This window comes from Notothenia coriiceps, unplaced genomic scaffold, assembly GCF_000735185.1.
Source record: "Notothenia coriiceps isolate Sejong01 unplaced genomic scaffold, NC01 NC01_scaffold00024667, whole genome shotgun sequence".
In the NCBI taxonomy this organism is placed as follows: domain Eukaryota; kingdom Metazoa; phylum Chordata; class Actinopteri; order Perciformes; family Nototheniidae; genus Notothenia; species Notothenia coriiceps.
In genome coordinates this window covers 439,843-460,473 of record NW_011357368.1, presented here as the reverse complement: position 1 = coordinate 460,473, position 20,631 = coordinate 439,843, and the positions used below count along the sequence as shown (strand labels likewise).

Sequence of the window (20,631 nt, the reverse complement as noted above, 5' to 3'; positions counted from 1 at the left end):
GATTATGCGATTAAACATGCGGGGTTTTTACGTGATTTTATGCGGTGAAATTGCGGGAAGTTGCGAAATATGCTAAATATGCGGGGGAAAAGAATAACAATTTTTTTAAATATTGGACTGTTGGATTTATTCTCTCTCACACACACACACACACACACACACACACACACACACACACACACACACACACACACACACACACACACACACACACACACACACACACACACACACACACACATAAACACATAGGCACACAGGCTTAGTGGTTATCCTGTGGGGAGAGGCCTGTGGATCCTATTAACTATGTTCAGAGGCAGTCTACTGTATTTCTCTTTGGATTCTAGCCCTGCACCCCATTTTGACTCACACACACTCACCTTGATACAACACAGGGCCAGTTGATAGACCACAAATAATACAAGCAAATGTTTTGATTGGCTCCAAAACTCTAGCTCGCTCAATTTCATTAAATCCCTTGAAGAGACGCACCAGCAAATATGGGAGAGAGCTGGAACTCATCTCAATCCATCTCAATCCAGCTCACACTACATTTACTTCCTCATTGCTTGCCAGTGACACCAATGGATGTATTATAAGATGACCCAGGTGACACTGGGGTAAAGCCTTCCACAGAAAAATGACTTTTTCCCAAGACCTCAGTTTCCTTGACTAAAATCTCTGACCTTCTTCTTCAACGCAGAGACCTGAGCAACAACCAGATCTCAGAGATAGCTCCTGATGCCTTCCAGGGCCTGCGCTCCCTCAACTCCCTGTAAGTGGCCCTGAGCCGAGTTTCTGCATGTATCTCTGCATAAATATTCACCCTGTTGTCATTTCCCGTGTCTTATGCAAGTGTGTGTTTTGATTTCCCAGTGTGCTGTATGGAAATAAGATCACCGACCTGCCCAAGGGGGTGTTTGACGGCCTCTACGCCCTGCAACTGCTGTAAGCAGAACACACACACACACTCTGCTGATATACTGCAGACATAAACTGAATACCACGCATCCTTTACTCCCACTCAGTAAAATAAGTCATAACCTTCAAATAAACTTTGTACCTGTGCATAGTTTTCTAGATGGAATGCATAATGAATGAATATATAAAGAAACTCTGACAGGCTGCTTCCCTCCTTCCTTCTTCCTCGCTCTCTCTTTGTTTCCTTTTCTTCCCCCTTACTCTCAGGTTGCTGAATGCCAATAAGATTCACTGCGTTCGTGCCAACGCCTTCCAGGACCTGCAGAATCTCTCGCTGCTATCACTCTACGACAATAAGATCCAAACTGTTGCCAAGGGCACCTTCACTTCACTACGAGCTATACAGACCCTGTGAGTGGAACACACGCACATGAACATGCTGCTGCTGTGCACGCTCTGACACATACTGAGCTGTCACCATCAAACATGAGCCAACACAGGAGTTGTTTACTTGCAGATCTGTGTAATAACACAGGAATGATGAGGTAGAGAGGAGAGTAAATCTATCATCTTCACAAACACGCGGACACACACAGCTTCTGCGGCCAGATCCAGATCAGAAACCGCGCACACCACACCCTCTTTCCACCGCCGTTACCCAGACAGCACCAATTCGGTCTAAATGAATGTTCTCCTTTTTTTTCTTTTCCGATAAACAAGGCAACCCACATGCTGTTATCAATACAGACCCCACACCATGGCGCCTACCATGTCTCAAACACACCACATGAGATTGTCATCCATACATGCTAATGTTTCTAGACACCTGTTGAAGATGATGATGGATAGTGCTACCACTATGTTCAACACACACACACACACACACACACACACACACACACACACACACACACACACACACACACACACACACACACACACACACACACACACACACAGCCCTGGGTTTAAGGGTCCCAGTCTAAAAACAAGCTTCTTGTTTGGCCGTTGCATGTATTTATACCCCTTCAAATCGGGGTATTAATACATGCAAAGTCTTCCCACGATCTCCTCACTCCTTAATTAACTTCATCATTTGGATTAAAGTACACACTGAGCTGGAGTAAAGTTAAAGCGATGTTTATTACATTATTAGTTATGGTCTTGGATTCTTTATTTTCTGGTACTTTTTATTGAATTAGTGTTACGCTGAGAGGTGTAGCTAATCTTGAGTCAACTCCATTTATTGGTCATGAAATTGGACAAATCTGTCAACACAATATAAATCTCTAGCAAAACAAACTACTGCCTCAAAAATCTTTTCAATATATTAAATGTATGCAAAAATTATTTACTAAATAATCAACCTAAAGTTATTGTGTTTTACATTATTGTAAATATGATGAATTATGTGGGATCAAACTCTTAACATTGTCAGTAACGGTTTAGTTCTTTTAGTTTTTGAGTAGAGTTTTCCCAGAATCATAAATCAAAAACATTTACATTTTAAGAAGTTGCAGATGGACAGAGCCAAGATAGTCTCTATGCCAAGCTAAGCTAACCAGCTACTGGCTGTAGTTTCATATTTACCTCACAAGAATTAGAGTGGTGTCAACTTTCTCTTTTTACTCTTGACAATAAGTAAAAAGACATTTCCTTTCCGTGTCAAACTTTTAACATAATAAGATCATGTTATTACGACATGACTTAACCTTAGAGTCAATAAACAAAGATATAAATATAGATATACTCTTTATGATGTTTCTGTTGGCCTTTGGGTTACAGTTTCCATGTATTTTAATTTGTTACTCTCTCTCCTTACTTCCCCTCCCCTTTCTCCAACTCTCCCTCGCTGTTCTCCAGTCACCTGGCCCAGAATCCATTTATTTGTGACTGTAATCTGAAGTGGCTGGCAGACTACCTGCGCTCCAACCCCATCGAGACCAGCGGCGCCCGCTGTGCCAGCCCTCGCCGACTCGCTAACAAGCGCATCGGACAGATCAAGAGCAAGAAGTTCCGCTGCTCCGGTAGGCCGGTGGCTCCGTGTCACTCTGAACAAATGTCTCCCTCACATTTCTCTCTCGGGCTTTCTATCTCTCGGACAGACTGTTTTTATTCCACTTGTTTCTCACCTTCTTACTCTGACCTTCTCTCTTCCTCTCCACTGGGAGTGGCTTTTATCTCTGCTTTGTTCCCTCTACCTTACAACATAGTAATGAGTGATCATTCCTGGCAAAATGTTTTATTCGGCCATTTGCTGTGCCGGTGCGACTCAATCAATATCGCCCCAGATGAACTTGGGGCCAAGGAGAGACAGATTGTTTCGCTGTTTCTCCGTTTCCCCTCCATATTACCACAGTGTGGTTTCATATTCAAACCGCAATGAGCTGAGATCACCAGTCGAGGCTGGTATAAGGGCTAGAGTTTCTTTACGTGCCCACCATTCCTCTGCCCTCTGCCAATCTCAGCCTCCATCTCCCCCCTGCTCCCCACTCTCTGCCTGCCAGGCTCAGGTTTCCTTCACCCCCCCCTCACTCCTCTGCACTGCACTATCCATTGCTCACCATCCACCCTCCCTCCTCCTCTGCCCACTATTGTGTTTAAGCGCTGTGTTACGCTGTCTGGCACTCTGCGCTGCTGAGGTTTCACACTTCTTTATAGCCTCATTTGTTTGGCTAGACCTGCTGAAGAAGGGAGTCCATGTGTTTTTCTCTTTCTTTCTTTTTTCTATCTTTTTTTCTCACTGTCTTCCCTTCATTTCACTCTTCCTTAGCAACAGCCAAATATTTACCACCTTTTCACATCGTTACTAGTTCCTCCACATTGCCATGCACAGAGACAGTCCTAGGCTTCTCTGTTTGAATGTCATATACCTTGTGTCGTCATATATAATCTTTATATATGACTGTTCTGAAGCATAGCAACACCACAGCTATGCCGGCCAGACTGGTCTCACTGACATCCGTCCCTCTTTCTTTTCTCCATCACAGCCAAAGAGCAGTACTTCATCCCAGGTGAGTGCTTGTAAATGTTCACACCTATCATTGTCTTCCTCTTTTCTTTAATTATCCCACCGCAGCCGTGTAGAGGCATCATTCATTCCATTACGTACTGCTCATTTAAATACCATTCTCCTGCAGTTTAAAGGATATTTTCAGTTTATAAAAACCTTTTTGTAGTTTTGGCACAATTCCTTTCCGTAATGATAGCATTTTATTTAGAAAGTTTATTGCTGAGAGCTGGAAACCTCACGACACAGGTACTACTTAGTCACATGGGGGTGGAAACAATAGCATTCAGATGCCAACAGAGGAGACAGAATGATGTTGAAGTGGAAACAAAAGAGAGTCAAAAGGATGACCCTTAAATACCTCTTGTGTAATTGTAATATCCTTTCATTTGGATGATGGTAGGATGAGCAGAGGAAATTAACTTCAGAGAATTTACTTTGGGCATCAGGGGTTGAAATTATTCAAAATGGGCATGCTAGTAGGAATGTATACATATACTGTAAGAGCAGCTAATTGGGCCTTTGAGTGACTGGACCCATGTGTTCATCTTAATGAATATATGTGTGAGAGCGTCTGTTTCTCCTCAGCTCTGTTTTCCTAACAGTCTCAGCAGATAGAGTCCAAAGGAAGTGGCTCTTTGCTTTGGCATGAGCACAGACAGTCACTCACCAAGAGAGGCAGAAAGGGTGGGGNTGTGTGTGTGTGTGTGTGTGTGTGTGTGTTTGTGCATATTTTGTGTAAGGGCCAAAAGCCTGTCCACAGGAGCATAGGGGAGCAAGAGGACATTTTAATGAGCAGTTTTCAATGGAACGGGGAGGGAATGGAATTGGGTCTGGAACTTTCCAATACTGCTTCAAGTGATTCAGACTTATTCACACACACACACACACACACGCACGCACGCACGCACACACACACACACACGCTGTGAAAGCCTTTAGGCCTGTCATTGTCCCAGCAGGTGTGACCAGGTGTGCCCTTCTGTTGTGGGCTTTCATCTATTCATCTGGAGAGTTTGCTTCTCCATCATTATCCCAAGTGTCCTCTGCACCATCATTACCTATCATTACCTCTAAACCCAAAGGCCCCCCCTAACTAACCAGCAACCCACCCCCGCCTTCCCACCCAGGGAACAGTCAACAAATAGCAAGAGAAAGCCCCTGCAGCTAGGTTCAGAAGGACCAGGACCCTAAATAAGCCATTTATCAAGGTGACAGCCCTCTGGTAGCACTTTATGTTGGCAGTCAGCAGGGTGGTTGCATCCCTGCAGGCATTATGTCAACTATAGTTGCTTGTAAATACATCAGATGTTAACACACACATGAACAAACACACACTTAAGTGGTGGTACCTCAGTCACTTAAGAACGTGGCGTGCTGGGTCACATTCAGAGATCTCAGTGAATGTTTTAAATTAGCTGTATTTCCCTCATTTTTAAGACAAAAAGGAATGTATATGTATTTTTATTTGTATGGAATAGAAATGCAGGAAGCTAACAAACCCTAACCTCCAGGCATGAGACACAATCTAAAGTCAAGAAATTAAAAATTAAAAAGTGATTTTGGTGGTGGTTGGTGCAATATGAGCCTTAATGGGCTGTAACAGCATGTCGAAAAGTGTTGTTTGTAAAAAGTGTGATGTCCTGCAACAAAGCTTTAAGCTCAATAAAGAAGGAACATAATATGCTGACAAGAAGAAGAATAACATTTCCAAATGTAGAATTAAATACATTTTTTTTTACCAATTTACCTGTAATATGAATCCCATATTAAAATGCCCCTAATAATGTGGCAGTCCCTAATTAGGTAACTGGCAGCAATACTGCTCAACATGGTGCTTTCTTACATTTCATAAACATATCCCATACAATACAAATATCTGAATCATTTTCTGACTCAATACTGAGCTGCTTGTGACTCTGTGTTCAGGTATCTGGATGGAAACCAGTTCAGTGTTTTGCCAAAGGAACTGTCTGCCTTCAAATACCTACAGCTGGTGTAAGTATTTGTCTTGCTGCCCCCTCTGCCTCACTTTGCAGATCAATATGATGAATTATTGTTTTTTTAATGTTCCTTTCAGAGATCTGAGCAACAACAAGATCAGCTCTCTGACCAACTCGTCCTTTGCGAACATGAGCCAACTCACCACTCTGTAAGTCCCGTCTCAGCCAAGAGCTAGTATTTCATCCTGGTGCTGACAGCAGGATGGAAACAGATGACTTTTATATATATAAGCATATGTAATTATTTTTTACTTTTCAGAATCCTGAGCTACAACTCTCTGCGTTGTATCCCCAAAATGGCCTTCAGTGGACTGCGCTCTCTCAGACTGCTGTGAGTTTATTTTGCTATATTTTAAAAACGTTCCGATTTGTGTGTTTTTAGGGTTAGTTTAAAATACTGGTTTTAAATTCATAATGTATCTGTCCAGTGGTATAAAATGCATATCTATTGTTTGAAAAGTTGTCACATAATTTCAAGACAATGGTCAAAACAGCATCTTTATTTGAAACAGTTGACGTTATTTTGAAAGTAGCTTTCTAAAACAAGATAAGACTCACATTCAGACTAAATGAGTTATTGAAGAGGATATTTTCACAGCTTGCACTGACTACAGAGGCGGTGCAGCAGATGCCGAGAATCTTTGATTCTCTCCAGAGGACCGAAACACAGTCTAAACAGTTATGACAGCTTATGAATTTACACACACACACACAGACACACATTCACACAACCTCTGACCTATTTTCTCTGTTTAAATGGCAACCATGGGGGCAGCAGCAGTGTTGTTGCAGCTTCTGCTCCTTCCCACACCTCATATAGACATCTTCCCAGTCTGCCTGTTCACCTCTTAACGCCCCGAGCTCATCACTGCCTCACTGCAGGGCCAAACACTCGCCCCCACAACCTACTGTACAAAATCACCCTGACACTGATTACCAGCGAATGTTTGCCCCGCTAACCGTAATGGTTTTGACTCTGCCTCCGGGCTTTTATGAAGTTATGGTGTCTTTGATTGTGTCCTCTCAATGACCATGGGCTCCCCGTAGTTGAATCGGTCTGCTAAATAACTGAGATGTAGAATTTAAATACGTTTGACAGATAAATGACGAAACCAAAACCAACCTCATGGCTTTCTCCGCAGATACAGCAGCTGGATGCCTCACACTTTAACTCAAATGTACAGTTTAGTTCTGTGAGGGAGAAACAGCGATCAGGCCTAGCAGCACTCCTTATGAGATTATGTTTGCCTCTCTGTGTGTGTGTATGCATATCATCTACTGGCTCGGTGCCCGTTAGTATGTGTGTGGGAGTAGACTTATCGGCCTTCCATGTGTGCTCATAGCAGGCACCCTTTTTATTACTGACAACAAAGCTTTGACAAAGCCTCTTTTTACGGCGGGATTCGACTAATTTCCCGATCATTACGGGGCACAAAGCGTAAGAGCCCTTTTAGCGTGGAATGAGAGTGAAGCTCAGTCATCATTACCCGATGCCGCCTTGCTAGCCCAGGCGGGTCGCTTTGATCTCTAATGAAGCAGCATCCGTTATTTCTGCTCTTACTCACTCACGCCACCTTCACTTTTAAAAATAAAGCAAATGTGCTAGACGCCATGTGAGGCTCTCCCCTCAACGCCATCCGCCCCACAGACACCACACAGGCTCAGAATTATATAAAAGCTCGCACAGACTGTCTGGACTACCTTATTGTCTCAGTCAGACGGGAGTCCACATGAAACTTTGATGTCTTTACTGCTGGAGTGATCAATCATAAGACTCCCATTAAATGTGAATTGGTGCCATGCTTTTTTTTTTTTTACAACAAGGCTGTGTGGGTGCAACGAAGCTAAAGCGACAATGAGCTCCATTTAATGGTTTCAACCCAGTTCAAAGTTCAAAGTTGGAAGCTTCATAGAAAACCACAGTGAGATGCCAAAGCTTACAAGCGGGACTCACACACACTGAGGTGCCAAAGGCTTTATAAAGCTGCCCCTCTGGCTTTACAGAGCAGTAAAGAGGAGAAGAATCATTAACGCTCAGGGCTTCAAACAGACCAGGGGTCTGAGCCTGGCATGGGTGTGGTAATGTGGTTTGATGCAAGTGTACATATGTGTGTGTGTGTGTGTGTGTGTGTGTGTGTGTGTGTGTGTGTGTGTGTGTGTGTGTGTGTGTGTGTGTGTGATGGTTGTGGTTTTTGGAGCTGCAGATTAATAAACTGCTAATTGGCCTGCTGGGTATTAGGTGTGAGGTAAGTGAGCTGAGACAGCGCTAGGGCGTGGCTCGCCAGGGCTTGGGTGGGAAGCTGTAAGAAAAGAAAGTGATATGAAAGACTGTGATAAAGTAAAAAGAAAGTAATAGCCTGGAACAAACGAAATAAAATCCGACATTTTTTGAAAAATGCGGTTGGATGCAGTGCTTTGAGGAAATTCCAGTATCACATGATCTTCAAAACACGTGGCTCAGAGGACTCACAGAATCACAAAAACAGTATTAACTGGTTGCAGGTGAACAAGCCTGTGTGCACATTTTGAACAGTTGGATAGCCTGAGCACACTGACTGTACAGAACGTCTTGTGAGCTACAGAAACATCCATTGCAATACCATGCTTATGAAATGCAAGATTAGAAATAGATGAAGACATAGGTAAGATGGAGTGATGTAATGATTTACAGCTGTAGAAATTAAATACAAAAAGAGAATGCAGGGGAGAGGATCAGGTTTCTTCCTGGAGACTCCATGGCTCCTTTCTCCCATGAGATCTGTGCCTAGCTGGCACACTGCAGCTGGCTCCATGCCCTCAGTATCCTACCACAACCCAACTGCTCTCTCTACACTAATAAGCATGCTCCCCTGCACACAGGCCAATTAACTTGTTGTCTCAGACGGTTACATTGTATGTTTTCCTTTTCGTATTCGAGCACGGCTCTGCATCTTTACGCTGGCCAGCTACCCCCCCCCTCTGTATCCTTTCCCCTGACTCGTCCACAGCTTAGTGGTAATTCACAGATCAAACAAAGAAGGAAGTAGGGTTTTCAATGTCTGTTTATACATCCCTTTTCCTCATGCAGGCACAGAGAGCAGATGTGCCATGTATTGGTGCTGCAGACTGAGCTGTGGTAACATTAGCGTGTGGTCAGCTGAGGGTTGGAGGTGGTAATGACCCTGCGGATTACAGCAGCCATCAGTCATTTAGCCATTAAGCCATGTTGGCTTGTCACCCGCCATAGAAGTCAGAGCAGAGCAACAGTATATACACAATTGTTTATATACACTCATATATTACTATGGCATGTGCCCAAATACACAAGCACATAAATATGTGTAATTCAGCATACACAAATGTTTTTTAGTTTCTGCATGTGGTGCAACTTTGTTACCCCCCCTTCTTTTGTGGAGTTTGTTGGCCCTGCCAGCCAGACATACATGGAAACTTGACACCAGTCTTTCACAGACGCACAGAGCTTCACATCTTTGCCAGCTGCACAAGGCTCAACCAGAAATACATACCCAATACAACACTGACAGTATTTCCTGTTATTCTCAGTGCTGTTTAGTTGTCCCCAAGCAAAGTACAGTATGTGGTTGGATTGCAACTAACCTGTATTTATTACCATTAAATATGCCAATTAATGTCCATAATATGTCAGAAAATTGTAAAATAGACAATCACAATCTCAAACATTACATTTTCCAGAGATAAAACATTCAAATGACTGACCAAACAGTTCATAAACCCAGAAATGTTAATATTGAATCATAGAACAAAACCAGCAGAAATTCAGAAACCTGAAATCGAAAAATGCTGTGTGATTTAGTGATACATTTATTACAAAAATAGTTATTTTGATTTAATAGTTATGTCGAACTGATACTGCAATCCAAAAGTTGCCCAAAAAGCCTTTATGTTTCCTTTGATAAAACTTGTTCATGGTCCTAAATTATCTCTTTTTTGTCATCTCTTTCCTCCATTGCCCTCCAGGTCTCTCCATGGCAACGAAATCTCCGAGCTTCCTGATGGCATCTTTAACGATGTGGCCTCACTTTCACACTTGTAAGTAGCCACACACACACACACACACACACACACACACACACACACACACACACACACACACACACACACACACACACACACACACACACACACACACACACACACACAGAGTTACGGGCACAGAGGGGGTCTGGTCAGACAGCCGGGGAGCGTGGCTCACAGTAGTCTGTCTGTAGTCCTCTTTGGTGGGCTTCACATGAGCCAGACCCTCCCTGCATCAGCCGCAGTCCTGTGGTTAAAGAAACACACAGACCCCTGTACTGTCTCCTCTCCCTGTGACATCTCTGAAACACACACACACCCGTTCACTAACACACACACACACACACACACACACACACACACACACACACACACACACACACACACACACACACACACACACACATGCACAGACAGATTCTCCATGGTTCGTGGGCCTTAGTGTTTGTTTTGGTTTGCTTATTTATGTCTGTAATTTTGTGTGTGGTGTGTAGCTGTGTGGTTTTGCATGTACTCGTGGACATGTGTAAAACTACACAGAGGTATCTTTGCAGTGTGCCCTCCTCTGCCATCCAGCCTACATATTCACATCATCCCCTGAAAGACACTGATCAATAGACCTATCAGTGTAAGGAGGAAGAAGGGAGGATGCAGAGAGCTAAACAAAGACATTTTTTAGGAGGGCGGCACAGGAGTAAAGCCTGCATTAAAACGGGCTGAAGGGAGGGATGGAGGGCAGCCATTGATCCACAGTCACAGTCAAGTGGCTTTCATGTTAGCAGATGTCAGGTGTCAGCTATTGGCGCAGCCTGAAAGATGAGCCTGTGTTCCACCGTAATGGAACAGCATCGATTCAGGAGTGTTTGTGCATCTAGCGGGAGGACAGAGCAGCATTGATTCACGACCACCATGACAGAAGTGGTTAAGAGTGCCTTCTGTTTGCACCTTTGCCTATTATTAAGAAGCCCACCTCAATATAATGTATGGCACAGATTGGCATTGAGCATCACACTTTAAATCTGTTTTATTCTTAGAGAAGCAGCGTTTTAGTTGTATGATACAAAAAGTTGAGTTGGTTTGTTTTGTGTAAGGTTGTAGAGGCACCTGCTGGTGATAGAGTGTATTACAGTAACATCATATGGAGGTGAAAATAAATAAAAAATCCGTTATTCCTCCCACAACAGGGACATTTAAAATGTTACAGCAAAAGGACAGTGCAGCCAAAAGGCACAAATAAGAAAGACGAGAGTAGTAGAGTGACATTTTAAATCAAGCAAGCAAACCTAAATTAAGAAAAATCAAAGAGGTACACATCCATGGTATCAAAAATAGGTAGCAGCATTTTTTTTAATTAAGTGAACATACTGTATAACAGTAATGAGGCAGCAGTAAATGACAATATTAAGAGTGTGAAAAAAGTGTATATTGTATATAGCAGAGTCATCACATGAGTAAATACTAAACCTTATATATTGCACATAGTAGTGTTATTGTTACAGTCTGTGTTGTGTGGTGGTCTTCCAGGGCTGTGGTGAATGTATAGTCTGCCTGCTGCAGAACCACATTATCAAAGCATTGATCCATTTCTTTTTTCTCCTTTATTAGGGCAATCGGAGCCAACCCCTTGCACTGCGACTGTCGCCTGCGCTGGCTGTCTGACTGGGTGAAGACCAGCTACAAAGAGCCTGGCATCGCCCGCTGCGCTGGTCCTCTGGGCATGGAGGGCAAACTGCTGCTCACTACACCGGCTAAGAAGTTTGAATGTACAGGTGGGTTATTGTGTTGGAAACTGAAATATAACGTTAGCAGCACTAGAATCAACATGCAATGAATTTGTATTGGTCTGGCATTTCCTTCAGGTGATGCGGACACTACAGTGCTGTCCAAGTGTAACCCCTGTGTTTCCAGTCCCTGTCTCAACCAAGGCATCTGTCACAGCGACATGGTGGAGGTCTACAGGTGCAGCTGTCCTCCAGGTTTTAAGGTAAAAGCCACATAATGCCCATCTGTGGACATCCTTAATGTGTTGTAGGTGCCAAAGTATGCATAATGTAAATCTAAGTAATAATGAACATTATCTCTGTTCTGTCTCAGGGTAAGAACTGTGAGTCAACTCTGAACGCCTGTGTGAGTAACCCCTGTGCCAACGGAGGAACCTGCCAAGTGGTTGAAGAGGCCGAGGGAGTATACAGGTGAGGAAGGGAGCTTTGTAAATATATTCATCAGAAGGAACTTTAGACCATAACGTAATGAGTTTGTATGTTTTTTGCAGTTGCACATGTCCTCTGGGCTTTGAGGGCCCCGTTTGCCAAACCAACATTGATGACTGCGATGACAACGACTGTGAGAACGGAGCGACCTGCCTCGATGGAATCAACAACTACACTTGTTTTTGTCCCCCCTACTACACAGGTTAGTGCAGGCAGGACAGTTTGTAAAACTGCATTGCAGAAAAACAAAACCTGTACAAAGAAGCAAATGTATTTTCTATTATAGAGAAAATGTGTGTAAAACCATCAAATCTGGCAGTAAAAAAAGATTTCTTTAAATATAATACATATATAGCTACACAATAAGCTACTGCTAACAACAACTTGCCTCAAGCAATGAAATAAAGAAATTAAAGAAGATTAATAATAAATGTTATTAAATACATTGCCTTTTAACTATACTATTTAGATAGACATACATGGTTGTACTTCTTGAAGGGTAAAAATTAAAATAATATATATTTGCAGTTTCTTTGTTTAAAAGGAAAATAAAAAACTAAAATAGTAATAGAAAGTTTAATGTTGCAGGTTTAATAATTGAATGCATACAGTGAATGACAAGACTATTCGTTCTGGATTAGAATTTTCTTTTATTAATAGTAATGAAATAAGGAATGACTGATTCACTGTCTATTATTGATTGTATTTGTTGTTGTGTAGGGGAGATGTGTGAAGAAATTGAGGATGTGTGTGCCCCTGGACGAAGCCCCTGCCAACATCAGTCTACCTGCCTCATCACCTCCAGTGGGCCCAAGTAAGTGCCAGCCATTAGAATCAGCAATATATGATGATGCAATATATGAAAAAACATAAAGACTAGGGGGTAGCTTTTCGTTGATTGCAGTATTGTCTGTGTGTTGCAGGTGTGTGTGCTCTCCTGGTTATGTTGGTGACGACTGCAGTGTAGACTACAACGACTGTGAGGAGCATCGCTGCCAGAATGGAGCTCAGTGTGTGGATGAGCTGAATGGATACTCCTGCGAATGTCTCGAAGGATACAAGTAAGAGGAGCATCGATAAAAATATGCGTTAACTTCATAGTTTGCTTTGCTAACGTCATCCTTCCTCTCTATAGTGGTCAGCTGTGTGAGGTCGCCCCGTCTCCACTGTCCCTTTGTGAGCTGGCCGACTGCCAGAACGCTGCCAAGTGTGTGGAGCGAGGCGGGCGGGCCCTCTGCCAGTGTCCTCCTGAGTTTGGGGGGCCACGCTGCGAGAAACTTGTCAGCGTCAACTTTATTGACAGAGACTCCTACCTGCTGCTGTCTGACCTCAAGAACTGGCCACAAGCTAACATCACCTTACAGGTATCCACAGTGTTCATGTGGGAGCGTGTCTGTGATTCTTCTGTTTTGATGCTGCTTATCTTAACCATGAGTAACTGCTAATTTTCTCTGCATAGGTGTCAACAGCTGAGGATAATGGCATCCTGCTGTACAATGGAGAAGATGATCATATTGCTGTGGAGCTCTACCAAGGTCATGTCAAAGTCAGCTATGACCCAGGCAGCCAGCCAGGACATGCCATCTACAGGTGATTTTCCTTTTAGACACTGCAGGTTACTTTCACTGTACGTTGATGTTGTATTTTTATTTGTTATTATCTCTAGTGACTATATCTGATGTCAAACCTCTGTTTTCCTCTACCAGTACCGAGACTATCAACGATGGCCAGTTCCACACAGTGGAGTTGGTGACCTATGACCAGATGATGAACCTGTCCATTGACGGGGGTCTCCCTATCACAATGGACAGCTTCGGGGCGGTGCGGCCCCTCAACGGGGAGGCTCCACTATACGTGGGGGGTAGGGGCCCTCTCCAGAACACACCTCCCTCCTCTGCAGGCACTCTTAACTACTACACTACTGTCAATCACCTCCCCTCCCCCCTCGCTTTGTCTCCACCGCAACCAACCCCTCCCCTCTACCATATAATCCTTCAACCCCTTTCCTACCTCCACCCAAATCCAACCCCTCTCCTCCATCAACACCTTCAGTCAGGACTGTGTTTGCTAGGTCACATAATGTATTAATAGCTAAAACATTTCAAGATAAAACATAACTTTCAAATAGCAGATCATAGCCCATGAATAAATATTCACCACTTTATAATCCAATAGTTGTGATACCGTTACAGTTCATTTCTTACATTGGGTCAAGAACGCCCTCTAGTGATTACCATAGGAACTACCAGACACAGTCTCAACTTTAGACTTTTCCGTTATTGCATGAATGTAATTCCACAAAATGTTACTGTGTTTATTTGTAATGCGTGATTAAGCAACTCTTGACATTTGAAGAATTTGTTGATTAATTCAAAAAAGTAAAGCCTTTCTGAAATGTGTTGTCATGCCCCCGGAGCTTTAGAGGTTGACATTTAGCTCAGGAGTGGCTCAGTGTGTTTCAGTGCTGTGCTGTCCTGTTCTTTGTTCATACAACACTACAGAAGACATTTTCCCATACAATTTTTCTTTTTGCTATCAATTGTTTCAAGGATGGAGTGTCTTGTGGTGCAAATGCAAACTATGAAAGCCAATCTAAAAAAAGAGTTGCCTATAGATTTGACATAATTGTTTACGCACTGTTGGGATACCCATGTTTGAAATACATTCCTCCATTATCTCATACCAGCCCTGTGTTAGTTGTCTGTGTTTGTGACCCAGTATGCACGTCTTCACATCTTTTAACATCTTCTCTTTCCTCTCTCCTCCTCCTCCAGGCATGCCGGTGGATGCACATTCAGGCGTTTTCCGTCTCTGGCAGCTCCAGAACGGCTCCAGTTTCCATGGCTGTATCCAGAACCTGTACATCAACAATGAGCTCCAGGACTTCACCAAGACCCAGATGAAGCCTGGCGTGGTCCCCGGCTGCGAGCCCTGCAAGAAGATCTACTGCGTGCACGGCATCTGCCAGCCTGATGGGGTTCAGGGCCCGGTGTGCCACTGCCAGCCGGGCTGGAGCGGGCTGCAGTGTGACGAGCCGGTGCTCAACCCCTGCCAGGGCAGCAAGTAAGCTAGCTAAGAGGGTTGAAATTAAAGTAAAACATATTAGAATAAAAACAATGTAAAAATACTTTCTTCCGAGTAAAATTCCTGATTTAAAATCCTGTTTTAGTAAAAGTATCATGAGCAAAATGTTCTAAATGTTTCAAAAGTATATATATAGATAACATTATATGTTTGTTGGTACTAACGCAACAACTTATAAGTGGCATTTTACTGCTGTTGCTAAGGTTACTTTTAAACAATTCCACAACCAAAAGCTTGGGCCCCCTACAAGGTGAATCAGAGGGATCAACATACCACTTCTTGTTTGTTTTTTTTACCAGAAAAATAAGTCAATTGTTATTTTTACTGAGCAGGAAATATAATCAAGGTTATTTTTGTCTTACTAGGTGCGTCCATGGAAAGTGCATCCCACTGGACACTCAGTCGTATCGCTGCGAGTGTGAGGAGGGTTACCGCGGCGCCCTGTGTAACCAGCAGGGGGAGCTGTTCAACCCCTGCCGACGTCTAACCTGTAAACACGGTCGCTGCCAGATCTCAGAAACAGGAGTCGCCTTCTGCCACTGTGAGAGTGGCTACACCGGGGAACTCTGTGATGCAGGTGGGTTGTCATTCTGTACGTGAAGGATGTGAAATGGGCAAAGCTAATATATTATTTTAAAGGTAATCTATTATGCTATATTTGAACAATAGGGCCATCCATTCATCCGTCAACCATTCAATATACGGGTTTGAACGCCACACAAGCTCTTGTCCTCTTTTATAAATCAAATGCTTACTGTGAAATGTTTTACCGTGGAACAAATGAATATGCTTCGCCAATAGTGAAGCTATATAATATGTAACGGAGACCGTGATCTACGGCCCCAGAGATCACCTCCGTTACAAGGTGACCTTTAAAAGATCAAGGAATTTCTTTATTTTACTTCAGTATTCCTGTGTATACTCTGATAACATACTAATGTCTGTGACTGTTCTTCCTGTTTCCAGAGTCTGAATGCCGAGGGGAGCCTGTGCGAGACTTCTACCAGGTCCAGCGAGGCTACGCCATCTGCCAGACGACACGCATGGTCTCTTGGGTGGAGTGCTCCGGAGCGTGCGACACCGGGGCCTGCTGCGCCAGCCAGCGAATGAAACGCCGGAAATATACCTTTGAATGCAGCGATGGAACCTCCTTCAGCGAGGAAGTGGAAAAGACCATCAAGTGCGGCTGCGTGGGCTGCATGTAGCACCATTCACTCACATTTCCTGCCGCTGCCGCCGAGCAGAAGATAGAAAGAGAGAAAGAAGGGATAGAAGTAGGAAGAGAGAGGACTGGAGGAAAGAGAGGGAGGGAAAGAAAGAGTATAAAGAATATATATAAAACCTCTATCTATATATCATGGACAACAATGTTTGTAAAATAGGACATTTCCTCCCCTTACAAGGGTGTGTGACCTACAGTAACACAGAGAAACCAACATCATGAGCAACAATGTAGATGTGACAACAACGGCAACAGAACCATTGTATCTGCAACATTGTTCCAAAGGGGTCCAGAGATTTTAAAAGTGTTGCATTCAGAGTGAAGCATCCCTCCAACCCAAATTAACCGGTGTGAATTCCCCATCCATCCGTGAGGCCTCTGACAGCCTAACCACCATCCACCATCTTAACCTCGTGGAGGCAGTGAGGACAGCGGGGTCCAGCCTGGCCAAGAATGGCAGAAGACAGGCAGAGAAAGACACACAGAGAGACACAGGAGAAGAGACTTTGACTTGGCAAAGCTATCTTGAGTTGAGCTTGGCTGGGTTACCCGGACCGGGCTGGATATGGTTTGGGTTGAGTTAAGGTCGTTGTTGGTTTGGTGTAGCAATTTCTCTGCCAGGAAACAGTCATCCATCCACACATGCACATGTAGAAGTGTACAATGGAAAGGAAGGGTTAGAGTGGCACATAATCCGGTGCGGATGTCGTAGCTTCGAGGCCCGGTGGCGTCCCAGATGTTCGCTGTGAGGTACCGTAATGTAGAAACTCCATAAAAATAGAGACTGCACTGACTAGCAGCACTGAAAATGACATACACCTCTCTGAAGTACATCATCACACGCATGGCATACATTCATTTAAACAGTCTTAAAAAAAAAGTGAGAGGGCTTGTGTGGTAAAACGATCCATTCTGTTCGTACAGCAAACCAATCTGGTGCTGGCAGTGACCAGTGGTTATCAATCCCCCAGCATGCATTGCCTCTGGGTTAGGATGATTTGCATAATCCCACGCCCTCAGAGCAGGACGCTGCTCCTATCGATGCCTGCAGTATTAAACTTGTGCAAACAGTTGCATGTGTGGAGAAGAGTTTGCCAACAAATATGTAGAGCTCCTTAATATCGTTATAAATGTTATTACAAAACAAAAGTTTGCAGAATCATCTTCTGATTTCTGTTTTGTTCTGTCTAATTTCTCATATTGATATGTTTTTATTTTTGTTATATTTTGTCTCATGATATAACCTAACTCCTTTAGCTGCCCCCCACCCTCCTCAACAACTCTTTATATAGAAATGCCTAACAGATTCTAATATATATATATTTGTATTTCATTTTGGTATAGTATTTTTCTATGTTAAAGAGTAAGTCTGTTTCTGGAAGCTTTGGGACTGGTGGAAAGGCATTCAGTTGGTTCCCTAGGTGTTTTTATTTGTTGATCACACTCGCTCCAACAAGGTTATTAATTACATGAATTAGCCACAAATACAGCAGCTGGTTGGCCTTGTTGTATAGAAGGCAGTATTGGTCTAGAAATGTGTGTAATATTGTATATGTTGTCTTCCATGTGAATATTACATCTAATTCATGAAAGTCTGTGATTGTTTATATTTATTTTATCTAAAGGCGTTTTCTGTAGAAAGTAAAGGGCATACATGTTGCTGACTTTCAGATATTTTAAAACATTTCAAAAAGATGAAAAAAGGTAGAATAATGAATAAAAATAGCATAAACATCTGTAAGGTATTTGTAACATCACTTAATAGCAAGTTACAGCAGTGTTTTCCTCCTCTCTGGCTCAACATTCCTCATTCGCTGCAGGAGCTGGAGAGGGCCGAGCCGGGATCCAGAGACCTCCCCCTCAAATTGACCTTGTAATTACCATACCACGCTAAAAGGCTTCTGATTGTTTTCATGTCCATTTTGTTGAAGTGTCCTGTTGTATTTCTATCATTTTCAATTGAGATATGTTTGCCATAGAGGTGTTTTTAGTTCAGTAGTCAAGCTCAACTGATCATAAGCTGCTGTCAAGCCACAAAAAAAGAATGAAATGCTTCTGAGGACGACGATCATGTTAGGCTTCATCGTTCGAGATCTGTCTGAATAGGCGACCGTGGGGAGCATTACATGCCTACTACTGACAGATCATAAATGAGAGGTCTGGACATTTCAATGTTTGTCGGTTCTAGCTGGCTATCCACACAAAAAAGTAATAAATGGTGCCAATTACAGTGAACACAACAGTCATACCTGAATGTATAAATGTGTATAGATAAATATGACCTATGCTTATTCATGAAGTGGTAACTTTTAGCTGTTATTTAGTTTCCAATGTAAGATATAGAAATCACATACTGTTTAATAAGTAACAGTCCATCAGGATGGCTTAAGGCATTGTTCTTCCTGCAGATTTGGATTGTGTTCATCCATTTTGCCGATCTAAATGTTTAAAGTCTCTTTATAGTGTGAAAAGCTGCAGAGCCAGATCTCAGCTTGGTACATTGCACACAGAGCTTCTATTCATATTGCTACCCATGTTAACTTTGTTTTACATGCTGTTGATGTGATCCAAGTGTTGTACAATAACTTTAATAGAAGATCTCGTAAAGGATTCTTGTGAGCAGTCACTGTAACTCTTAGGCTGTGTGCCTCGTAAAGGCGCATATTTAGTTGAACGTGGCTTTCTTTTCATGTCTCCTTTCCTTCCTCTGCACTGATCTATACTGGACTGGTGCATTCAACTTTCTGGTAGACATCTTAGTGGTGCTTGTGCTATATTGAGATGTAATTCAGTTATCTGGTCACATACCAGAAACACATATTTTTCATCCTATGAACTATATACATAAATATGTTATTGTAAACGACACGATGTCTCTGTTGTATTGAAATGGTGCAAACACTAAAAAATATCCCTCGTTGGGTTCTGTCCATTTGCTTTTTGTTACAGGATAGATGGTGGGATTAAGCTGAAAAAATCCCAATATTGCTGAATGTATGTAGTGCCACCGACAAAATGTTTACCAAACCTCCACTCTTTTTCATTAATTAAACTTAAATGTGTGTGCTTTTAAGAATGTCTTCTTTGTTTTAATTCATGTGTTCTTTGTTTTTTGACAAAATTTAAAAAACGAACTTTGATAAGCCAACATAGATCATTAATCCTTATAGGGCTCAGAAAAATCTGAATTTCGTTGATCATAGACATTTCGTGAATAGTCATACAAAAGTTGCTCAGAAAAATTGCAAAGATATAGTAAAACATTTAAATTTAAAGAAATTGTAAAAAAGTCATACCATAGTATGTGATCTAAATATAAAAATGATGTCATAAAATAGCTTATTATTAAAAAAGGCATACAAACGTCAATATATATAAGGGATTGCAGATCACTTACAATATACCTGCAATATACAAGCAGGACTCTTTTTAATGAAATGTACTGTTTTTTCTATCCACTTGTCAGAGAGGTATCACAGTCCGAAACTTAAAATCCTTAATATATATCCAGGCAATTAAGAGGCTTGATTTACAGAGAAGTCTATGAATGGGGAATGAAATATCTGTACCCACTAAGGGTGACTGAAGAGTCACAGCCTTAAGTGGACGCACCCTGACCTCAGCAGTAGCTTAGTGGCTTCACATAGCACAAGTATCTGTCTCAGTGGGGCTCTGCCTGAAGGGCTACCAGTGGACAAGTGTCGTGCCCGAGATGATAACATCCAACAGCTCGGCTTAGTTCAGATACAATCACAGGCTCAGTTCGTCGGCCGTAAGTAATAAGAAGAGAAAAATCATGTTTAAGTGTTTAAAATAAAAGGTTTTGCTTGTGTTGGATATAGAAACTTTGGATTTCACTGTTAAAAAATATATAAAATTACACATTTCCTAATCTCATTTTGGAGTGATGTTGTTCCCTCTCAGTTTTCTGCAGGGCCTGAAGTGAAGGAGGCCAACTGTTAACCAATCTGTCCCACAGTGGGAGCTTCCTGTGGTGTTCAGGACTCTGCCCCTGAGCCGTATGCCAGGGCATCGCAGTGTGAAATGCCTTCATTGGCTACCACAAGTGATTTAACGGAGATGAAAAACTGCTAAGTCCTTCAGGAGCACTGATGCCTCCGCCTAGTTGTCATAAAGGGTGATACA

At 42.6% G+C, this 20,631-nt stretch overlaps 1 protein-coding gene across 1 annotated transcript in view; it reads left to right on the top strand.

Annotated features, from left to right (window-relative positions):
- The window catches only part of slit1a (slit homolog 1a (Drosophila)), a 39,024-nt gene extending 19,463 nt beyond the window's left edge, over positions 1-19,561 (top strand). The window contains exons 14-29 of the mRNA XM_010782709.1: positions 5,861-5,929; positions 6,012-6,083; positions 6,194-6,265; positions 9,913-9,984; positions 11,575-11,738; positions 11,829-11,953; positions 12,064-12,161; positions 12,242-12,381; positions 12,900-12,993; positions 13,103-13,240; positions 13,315-13,543; positions 13,639-13,769; positions 13,886-14,040; positions 14,954-15,242; positions 15,629-15,840; positions 16,230-19,561. Of these exons, the coding sequence (XP_010781011.1) occupies positions 5,861-5,929; positions 6,012-6,083; positions 6,194-6,265; positions 9,913-9,984; positions 11,575-11,738; positions 11,829-11,953; positions 12,064-12,161; positions 12,242-12,381; positions 12,900-12,993; positions 13,103-13,240; positions 13,315-13,543; positions 13,639-13,769; positions 13,886-14,040; positions 14,954-15,242; positions 15,629-15,840; positions 16,230-16,468 (2,299 nt within the window). The 3' untranslated portion in view covers positions 16,469-19,561. The remainder of the gene's footprint in view (positions 1-5,860; positions 5,930-6,011; positions 6,084-6,193; positions 6,266-9,912; positions 9,985-11,574; positions 11,739-11,828; positions 11,954-12,063; positions 12,162-12,241; positions 12,382-12,899; positions 12,994-13,102; positions 13,241-13,314; positions 13,544-13,638; positions 13,770-13,885; positions 14,041-14,953; positions 15,243-15,628; positions 15,841-16,229) is intronic.
- Positions 19,562-20,631: the final 1,070 nt, after the last annotated feature.